The 10,788-nt window shown below is 34.8% G+C and overlaps 1 protein-coding gene across 1 annotated transcript; it reads right to left on the bottom strand.

The window, feature by feature from the left end:
* Positions 1–3,702: 3,702 nt before the first annotated feature.
* LOC145798292 (protein FAR1-RELATED SEQUENCE 5-like) lies at positions 3,703–4,320 on the bottom strand. The gene has a single exon (XM_082885801.1). It carries the CDS (start codon positions 4,318–4,320, stop codon positions 3,703–3,705), a length of 618 nt encoding a protein of 205 aa, XP_082741927.1.
* Positions 4,321–10,788: the final 6,468 nt, after the last annotated feature.

Genomic DNA, 10,788 nt, shown 5'->3' with positions numbered 1-10,788 from the left:
AATTCATCAAACATAATTGAAAAAATATTTAAAATTGCTACATACACATATACATATATAAAATATATAAAATCCCAAATCTAAGACATAAACATACAAAAATTCAAGATATATATACATATTTGTTTGGAAAGTCTCTAGAACTCTTCAATTGTAGCCACCAAAAAAGTAGGATGATAAAGTGGTATTTTGAAAAATTAGTAAAAAACTGACTTTTTGACTTTTTTTGGCAAAAAGTTGGATTATTTTGGATAAAAAAGTTGACTTTTTTGACTAAAAAAAGTTAAAAAGCCAAAAAACTAACTTTTTACCATTATTTCTAAAAGACCCCAAAGTAACTAACCTAATAACCAACCTATTAAAACTTAAAATTAGAATTATATTGACTAACATGCTTAATAAATCTTCTTAACTATCTCCTTACGCTGTGTTTGGTTAGGGGATTTGGGAAGGGAAATGGAAAGGGAAATGGAAATCAAAGGAAAAGGAGAAAGAATTAATAGAATTCCAAATCCCAACTATGTTTGGTTGTGTTGGTTATAAAATAGAATTGATGTCCTAAAAGGTATCCTATTTCTTTATTTATTTCTCACCCCCTTTCTTTTCCCATATATTTTTTATTATAACCAAACATAAATAGGATTACATTTCTCATTCCTTTTCCAAATTCCACCTCAAAAACTCCAACCAAACACAGCATTAAAAATTTTCAAATAAATTTACATACCAAATGTGAAAGACGACTTTTTAGGGATACTTCATGTGGGTCTATGGGAAAAATAACAATATAATTTCGAATAAGTTATTACAATCGGGACCACCAATTTGTCAATTTGTGTATGACATAGCCTAAAAATTAAAATGATTAGATTTTATATTAGACATACAACCTTTTGCTGTCGTTTCCCTCACAAACAAATAAACGCCACTTGTTTGACAGGATCGGGATCAGGATCAAGATCAAGATTAATAGTTTTGTGATGTTGATTAAAAAAATAAAAAAAAAATCATAAATGAACCTTTGATTATTATCTCTGCTGCCATGTGGTGTGTTTCAATCACAAAAATCTAAAAGCCCCGGGACCAATGAAATAAAAAATAAAAAATTTGAAAAATAAAAGAATGATTAGCTGTTTCTATGCGTGTAAGTCAGTGTAAAACAATATGTCAACACCTATTATTTAAATGAACATTTATTTCATCTCTCATTTTTTTTATTACTTTCACTTGTGACTAAGCCCCGTTTAGTAGAACTGTTGGAAAATAATTATAAATTATAACTTAACAGATTATAACTTACAGTTGTGAGCATAAGCTGATAACTTGTTTGATATAGTTGTAAGATTATAGATTTAAGTAGCAGAGCAGTATTTGGTAAATAAGCTGTAAAATAACTTTTTACTGTGTAATTGTCATTTTTACCCTTATGAATATAAAAATTATAATTTTGTCATTTTCTTCAATTTAAATTTAAAAAAAAATTATTTCATTAATGAAAGTTGATTAATTAGTACCTACTGATTAACGTGACAACAATTTTATGATCAAACTTCATGTTCACAAATTTCATACATCTCGTGTCTCAAAAACTTATATAAAAAATGTATATTTAAACTTCTTGTCGTGGGCACTGAAGAATCTTGGCCTTAAATTTTAAACGACAATGCTACGTAGTTCAAATTTTGTGGCTCAAATGGCCAAAACGACGTCGTTTTGGCCATTTGAGCCACAGAATTTGAGTTACGAGACATTTTCCAATTTTAAATTCTGGATAGATTTTTTTTTCTTCTTTTCGAGTGTGTAGACTTGGGAGTTGGCGATACTGCTGACATCGTTTTGGGCGCCAAAGTGATTTTAAAATTAATTTCACAGCTCTGAGCTTCGAACTCCTGACCTGTCCAAGAGAGGTGCCAACACTTACCACTGTGCCAGTTAGTATCCTTACTATTACTAAAGACATATATGTTATTTATTATATTATTCAAACAATCATTATATATGTATATACACCCAAGTGCTGTCATTAAAAAAAAAAAAAATTGTATATAAATCTAACTGCGTGGATGTCATCATCTCACTTTATTATATAGTTCTTAATTTCATAGTGACAAAATAAATAATGTCCATTCAATTTAATTTATATTTTTTTTTAATTAATGATGCCACTCAATTTGATATATATATATATATATATATATATATATATATTTGAACCTATTCATCTAAACAAGAAGCAAAATGACAAAAAAATGACTACTTCAAGAATAAACAAATATAATTTGTCAAATCAATAATTAAAACAAACAATTATCAAGTTATGCAAAAACTACAATATGTCCATCCAAAACAACACTAAAAAAAAAAATCTAAGGCTCAAACGAAATTCTATAAAACCCATTTGAAATACTCAAAATATGTTTCAAAAAAAATACCATTATCTAAGAATTACGGTAAAAAATAAAATAAAAATATTACATTTCAATTCTGTCTGGGAGGTTGTGAATGACTAAAAAATTGTAAAAAAGTTTCATTGTCTAAGAATGACTCGCCCCCCGTGGCATTGAGCTCTCTTTCATCAAATGACATCCCCTGAAAAAATAAAAATGAATAAGTGTGAGAGAATATATTGGAATCAATTTATTTTTTATTAGAAACAAACTACATTACAAACGTAAGAAAAATTGCATAGCTGAGAAGTTTGTGGATTAAATGATATTTGTGAAGATAAAAGGGTAGACTGTGGGTAATTTGATGGGCACGTAATGTTAGTATCGTCAAGCTTGAAAAGATTGTTACCATAATTCATTGATTGTGGCCAATACGGTACCCCAACATCCTAATTCATAAAATACTATTAGAAGTAAATATACTATTATAAGAAAATTTAAATATAAAAAATAAAATCTAACCTGTGAGCTGCATAAAGAGGAACTTTGAACATTTAACGTGTTGCTTGATCGACCAATTTTCTAAAAAAATTATAACATTTATCAATACATTGCATGAGTCAAAAAGAAAACAAAAATTAGAATCAAGTAGGTGAACAATACCTTACTACGGTCGGTAGGTTGTGAAATAATTTTTGTCATCTTATTAGTCTTCTCATGCCAAGGTTTTAATCTACTACCACCCTTCTGTCCACTTTTTTTTTTTTTTTTTTTTTTTTTTTTTTTTTAAGCCTTTAACTCATGCAAAGTCAGGATTAGAACTCATGTCAATGTTGCTTCCACTACTACAAGCACTCGAATCATCAAATAATACCATCATTTTATTCACTTTTGTACACAGTTCCTTAATCTCTTCATCAACCAATTGATAAGCAGGCTTATACATAGATGCTTGAGTTGCTAACTTTACCATCCTAGGACAAAAATCCCTGTAACGTGCTAATATCTCTAACTTGGGATCATTCTCATCCACTTCAACTTTTCCTCCCTTAATTTCACCACTGTTGGCATCTAATCTCCATCGACCTAATATGTACCTCTCAGGAATTTCCATAACATTCATTCTATCAAGTGCTTTAATTACATGACCACATAAAATTCTAATGTTTTCAAACTTTTGACAAGTGCAATGAATTCTTTGACAAATTTTGTCTCCCCCTAACTTATTAAATTCCATATTACACTCCACAATATACACTATATCATCACCATACAAACTAATCACGTACCAAACTTCTCCTTCTAACTCATGGCATTACTTCACTCGACAACAAAGAGGCATGTCCAACTCATTATAAAATAAGTCAAAGATAGGAGGGGTGTACAAATTCACAACTTGGTTCAACATAGGAGACTTTTTCAATTTCATTCTCGACAATTGTTGTCTACAATAATATATAGCTTTTACTTCTTCGTACCGCTTATCTACAACAATCTGATTAAAGTGGGCAAAAAATTGAACAATATTATGATCAGCTTGCAAATACCTCTTTAATGCTGCATTCAGGCTTTCACTAAGTTGAGTGTTTCGCATTCCTGCAGTGAACAAGTATTTCATGTATACGTGCGCCCACTGCTCTCTTTTTTCCCAAGTCTTCTTCATCCACGCATTCTCATGCAAGTTGTATTTATCAATCAAAGAATCCCAAGTATCAATTAACTCGTGTTTATCCTCATATCCAAAAATACAAGTTTTGAAATCACTACCAAATTTTGAACCACTCTTATACAAGTACCCTAAATGCTTCAAAGCATTTTGCATTAGGTGAAAAGTACATAATCCATGGAAAACCTTAGGTATGACTTCAGATATTGCCTTTGTAATTGCCTGATCTTGGTCTGTGAAAAAACTGGTAGGCTTTTTCCCCGACATTGCATGCAAGAAGGTTTCAAATAACCACTCAAAGCTGTAGTTTCATCATATAATAACGAGGCACCAAAAATCACTGTCTTTCTAAAGTGGTTAAAGCCAGTAAATAAAGCTAGTGGCCGATACTCCTTATTTGTTTGAAATGTTATGTTGAATGATACGACATCACCAAAAAGTTCATAATCTGTAATCATCTCATGGTCAGCCCAAAAAATATTAGTAATCATCTCATCCACATCCAATTGAATTCCGTAGTAAAAATATGGATTTTCAGCTGCTTGTTGCTGAAAATATCTTAATAAACTCACAGCTTCCCCGTATTGCAAATTTCGTTGTCTTTTTCCATGCAAGTAGCTTTTTTGGTCCTCTCTCGTGAATTCCAAATTTTCTTTTCCCCCTGCTAAGGCACTAATGAGATCATGTGATGCTTGAAGCGAGATACCAGTGTCATTAGCTATATCAACATTCAAAGCCTGAGCCTGACATAACTTTCTTTGAGATGGTATCAAATGTGTGCACTGAGAAAGATGCAAATAATGGTTGTGGTTGTCATCAAACTTTTTCACTATCCACTTCGACAAGTCTCTCCAAAGATACATACACAGATGCATTGCACTTTGTTCTTGTCTCGTGTTTAGGATGATTTACAATCATGTACCGTTTATCTTTTTCTTTTTCTCCCTCCTTGCAACAAACAAACTTCCTGTTAATCATAGCACAATCTTTTCTACTTTTGCTATGGTAATCTCTTCTAATGCCAAACCCCATAATCCTTCCATATTCATTATAGAATTGATATGCGACTTCCTCTAAATGAAATTCCATGTGAAGACATGGTGTTTTATCTTTGGTCAACTCCCTCATATCTTTGCTACAACTCTTATGTCCATCATTCTCCATTCCAACACCAACAAATCTAAAAAATTGAGAACAAATATAAAAGTAAGGTAAGATTTTTTGAGATTGTCATGACATAAAATTTATATAGATGTCACTGTAAAAAAATAAAATAATATAAATGCCCAAGTTTTACTATTAAAATTTTTAGAATTATCTTCTCTAATTTTGAAGTAGCATAACATATTCTCTAGAACATAATGCCTTCTAATTAAAAAATAATAATGTTTCTAACCTCAAAACAACCTAACTTTCAAGGCAGAGAAAAAATTGACAAAGAACAATCACCAATTGACCAATTGAAAGAATTAAGATTCACCTTTTTTTATTCTACAAAATTCATCATTACAATAATGTTTTGTTGACAAATAAAATGATAAATATAATACGGTATAACAATACGATAGATGTAACATTATTGTTCGTAGTTTTGAAAATATAAAATAAAAGTTAAACAATAAAAAATCTTAAATCTAGACATTCATTAATTTTATAATATTTTATATTAATTTATTTATATATTTTATTGTTCACTTTATTGATGTAAAAAAAATTAAAAATAAAAAAATGTATAGACTCAAAAAAAGCAACGCACAAAGGGGCAACAATAAAGGTGGACACATCTAGCATCTAGTATTAATAACCAAAACAATAGTTCTAAAGATAGAAAAAATAAAATAAAATAAAATAAAAAAATAACTCGCAACATTCTACAGGAAAAAAAACCAACAAATCACAATCACAATAGTGAAGAAAATTATCTTTTTTTTCTTGAGGCCTACCAACATTCAAAGAGAAAATATGTTGTATTCGTATGAACCTGAATAGTATGGTGCAAGCGATACAGAGTCTTCGACGAAAGTGTCCGGCGAAAGGTAGATAGATGGTTGGCCGATGAGAAAAAACTTTTTCGAGTTTTGAGACACTGATAGTTGAGGGTTTGTTTGAGATTATTAAAAAAAAAATAGAGTAAAATAAATTGTAAGATCTTAATGTTGTAGTTTTGATATTTAAGATTTTTTAAACAAACAAAATTCCAAAACGGAAATACTAACAAAATTTCAAAACGGAACTACTAACAAAATTCCAAAACGGAACATACTGTATATTTATAAGGTATAAATAATATATATGTCTTTAGTAATAGTAAGGATACTAACTGGCGTAGTGGTAAGCGTTGGCACCTTTCTTGGACAGGTCAGGGGCTCAGAGCTGTGGAATTAATTTTAAAATCACTTTGGCGCCCAAAACGACGTCGTTTTGGGCGTGCAACAGTTGCGCAGCAGCATCTCCAAATCCGTAGACTTGGTGCTTGACAATTGAATTTTATTAAGTAAATTTGACTGAATCTAATGATTCCATTTGTGGCTATCTCCTTTCATGCTCATTTATGGTAAATCAACTATTATTCATGATGACTTAAAACGTGATAGTATCTAATGATTCCATTTTTTTGCCACTCAACAACATGATCTCAAGCACAAAATGTGACTCTCATCCAATGATTCCATTTTGATGATTCTCATAAACATAATCTCAATTACAGCTATTGTTGTCCAGTTTTTTTACCATCAGAACATGCTCAAAATTTTGTACAATCATCATTAGTCATCCAAAGATCACATATAATAATAATAATAATAATAATAATAATAATAATAATAATAATAATAATAAACAAAAAAAAATGATGAAAATCGGAGAAGAAAAAGAACGGGGAGAGAGGAACATAGAGTGTGATATGATCTTTGTCTGTGAAAACCCTAACTCGATATATATATATATATAACAAACAAAAGGCATGAACTCTTACCTTTTTGGTGCAGATCAACGGAAAACAGGGAGGAAAGGAGTTCGATCGGCTGATCTTGGAGATGTAGAGGAGTTCGATTGGTTGATCTCGGAGATGTAGAGGATCTTCTTCAGTCACCAAGAGAGGAAATGAGAAGAGGAGTGTGAGGAGAGGAGTGGGCTAGGGCAACGAAGATGGCAACGAAGAGGGTTTATATAGTGGCAATTTCGTAATTATTGAAGTTTTAGAGGGACATTTAAGTAATTTCATCCCCCTCCAATTAACTGCACGCTTAAGCTGTAATTCTAAGCATCCCCCGAGCAGCTTCCAAATTTAAGTAGAAAATAGCTTTAAATAAGCTATAATTTGATAATTTAAGTTGTACCAAACACAACATTATAACTTAAATTAAGTCAAAAACTGAAATAAACAGCTTTTAAGTTCTACCAAACAGGCACTAGGTCACATGTCTAAGGGAGTATTAGGGGTGCAGATTGCCTCTCTAAACCATCTTTGTCCCTCGTCACTTTTTCAAACCATTAGTCTTATATAGTTAAGGAGGGCCTTCTCCCTTTGCTAGCAGATTATTTTTGGTTGGATGTTTGAAAATTTTAACATTGTGCATTCGCAATCACATAATTTATTTGTTTATTTTTATTTAAATAATATTAATTGTACATGTACGGGAAATGAATAAACCTTCTCGTATAATCCTGTTGATCAAGTCTGCACTCCTCCAAACTCGTCGCTTTACTCCCTAAAAACGCAAACGTGAGCTAGCCGGTGGGTGTGTGCCGGAAACCCCTCTGATGCCTAAGTCAGCAAAATAGACAAGTAGACAAAAGCTCTGTGTATTCGGGAATCAAAGTTGTGTTACCTCTCCATAGGTGATGTTTGTGAGCTTTTATAGGTTCCGTGTGGCACAATCCAAGTAGGACTCTTACTCCTCCATGTAGAGTCCTCCTAGGATTTATACTCCTGAAAGATAATGCCTATCCTTCGACACCCCCCTCACTATTTAAACCAAGTGAGATGGTTTTACCATGGTCGGACTCCAATGTGGCCGAGGTACGCATGGCTATGCTTAGCCGTAGAACAGAGCGATCTATCCTTAGTTCGGTTCGTCCTTTTACTGCCCTTACCTCAGTTCCTCTTATACAAACCATGGTAAGTCTAAATCGAGCTAACTTGTAGCAAGGTTTAGACCGAGCTAACCATACTGCGGCATAACCTGTATAAGTTTTTAGTATGGTGACCGAGCTAACCTCTTCGGGTCCGGAATAACTTTACACCTCTCTTGGGCCGGAGTAACTTTACACCTCTCTTGGGCCGGAGTAACTTCATGGCCTTTTTACTCAGCCCTTTGCACTGTGGCCCATAACGGCCCATTAACCAGCTCGGCCCAATTTTCATATAAATTACCCTCTCAATTGCCCTTTAATTCCATCTGCGCAGCATGATAGGGATTACCTGTCCCCAGTCGAGCTAAAAAAGTTTCAACTTTTTCAGCCGAACTAAACCCCTTTAGTCTTTCCATACCGGGCTCAGCTTGTTTGGTCAAAACGTCCCTTCAATCACAGCAATTGAATCGATTCTCATTTCAATGACATGTGGCACGCTCTGATTGGCTAAAGGCAGCTATCACGCCGTCCTCGTACCTCGCGTAATTTGAACAATTCCCGCCTTTATCCCTTTGTATCAAAACAAAAACTCTTCATTTGGATCAAAGCACTGCACTATTCACTTCCTCTTCTCTCCCTCTCGTTCCTGAGCTTCTGAGCTTGCTGAGTTCTTTAATCTGTATTCGAAGAAGCTTTGTGGTTTTGCTGCCGTTTCTCTCATCTTCTCTTGTCCTGGTAAGCTACTCAAACCTACCTTGTTTTTGCTGTTTGTCGCATTTGCTTTTACAATACATGTATTTTGTGTGTTTTTTCAAAACACATTCCCTTCTTTCGTGTAATAAAACCTCTGGCTTGTCACGAATAAACTGAAAAACACTGATTTTGATTCAAAATCATAGTATAAATGAACTAAAAGGTCGTTTGTAGTTGATGTTAGTCTAGCCGGACTAACCAACCGAGCTAACTTGCTATATTTGTAATTTTAACAAGTCAAGCCTTGAAAACCTTAACTACGCCCGAGCTGAATTTAGGGGCTAAACCAGCCTTCCAAGTTCAGACCGAACTAAGAAAGCTGCCCCTTGAGGCTCAACCGGGCTACCAAATGCCTTACTGAAACCGAGCTAACAGACCTCTTGATGAAACCGAGCTAACACCCGTAGTTCACATAACCGAGATAGGACTTCATTTATGTTACTTTGATTTCTTTTTAGCACGGTCCATCGATCTGTGCATAACCCCTTTCTTTTTTCACTTTGCAGACTTAGGTTGCCAGGCACTCCTTCGTACGCTCAACCGAGCTACTCAGCATCATTTTTTAACCGAGCTATCACAGTAAAATTATACATAACTTAAGAGTAAATGGGTAAATATAGGTTTTTAGTAGAAACACCTGGTGGCCTGGCCGAATTCCGAAGGGAATATAACATTCCTGACGACGTCCACCTCACCTTAGCCGAACAAGACATCATACCTTAGGGAAACCCTGGTTTTGTTCCCTTCACCCTCCTTTCTATTGTAGAAACCGGCCTAAGATTCCCTGTACATCCCTTACTTTGTGAATTCCTTAGGCAAACTAGGATATGCCCAACTCAGCTTTCTACAAACTCATACCGCATAATAAATGGTATAGCCGAGCTAAACCGTCGAGCTGGCATTAACCTCGGCTTAGCCGAACTCTTTCATCAATATTCAATAGGATCAAAAGAAGATGGCTGGGTTTATTATCTAAGGATACGCCGTCGTCGAGAGAAAATAATAACGGACACACCAGATAAAGACTTGAACGACGATGATTTCTTCTGGGTTTCTGGGAACTTCGAAGACCAAGAAGCCCAGATTCCTGGTGACCGAATAAACTGGAATAAAGGGACCACCGGTATAATTACCTCGGCTCTATTGCATGTCTCTTTTTATTTCGGTTTCCTGTTCCTGAACCGAACTGATAGTTGTCTTCTTTATGCGGACTCAGCCCATCTCAAGTCACTGTACAGTTATCCTAACCTAAACACACTTCGCGCCGCACTACGGTATCTTGAAAGAAGTTTGGCCAAGCTGCTCAATTTTGAACCGACATACAGATACAGCAGTCGACGAAAAGCCAGAGTGACAGACTTTTTATTGGAGGCATCGCCTGAACCGGATCCAACCTTGCCACAAATTAACCTAGTCCGTACTACTGCTGAACAAGAGATGGCGAAGAGGAACAGAGTGAGAGCCCTCCTAATCGAAACACACCTAGCTGAAGTAACCACCAACCACCCAGACTCAAGAGACCGTGGTGGCTCTTCCATCTCCACAACCCTTTTCATCGCGCCCCAGCAAGCGTTCCCGGACTACCCAAACCGAGCAACGCCTTGTTGACGAAGATGAAACCCTTCTTCCACCAAGCCCTTTACCGAGCCCGCAACCGGAGCATTCCGACCGGGCTGGCTCCTCCAAGTGGGCGCTCAAAATCACTTTTCAAAATCGAGTTATTCATGACACTGACTCGGTGGTCGCTGAAAAGGATCACATGATGGCATTCAACCTTGCCAGGAGTGTTTGCCTCCCAGCAGACGTGGAGCATCACAAAAATTTAACCGAACTAAAAGCCATTCGTTCGGCCATGAAATCCATGGTGCTTGTAAGTAGTTTTTTCTGTTGATCTTTCTAATTTGCACA

The sequence above is a fragment of the Camellia sinensis genome, chromosome 8 (assembly GCF_055761805.1).
Source record: "Camellia sinensis isolate YWXY chromosome 8, ASM5576180v1, whole genome shotgun sequence".
NCBI classification, from domain to species: domain Eukaryota; kingdom Viridiplantae; phylum Streptophyta; class Magnoliopsida; order Ericales; family Theaceae; genus Camellia; species Camellia sinensis.
The sequence above is the reverse complement of the archived record's forward strand: the minus strand, read 5'-3'. Positions and strand labels throughout refer to the sequence as shown.

Bases quoted from the DNA above. Each gene is read 5' to 3' on its own strand.
- LOC145798292 (XM_082885801.1), bottom strand. From the start codon at position 4,320: ATGTCGGGGAAAAAGCCTACCAGTTTTTTCACAGACCAAGATCAGGCA.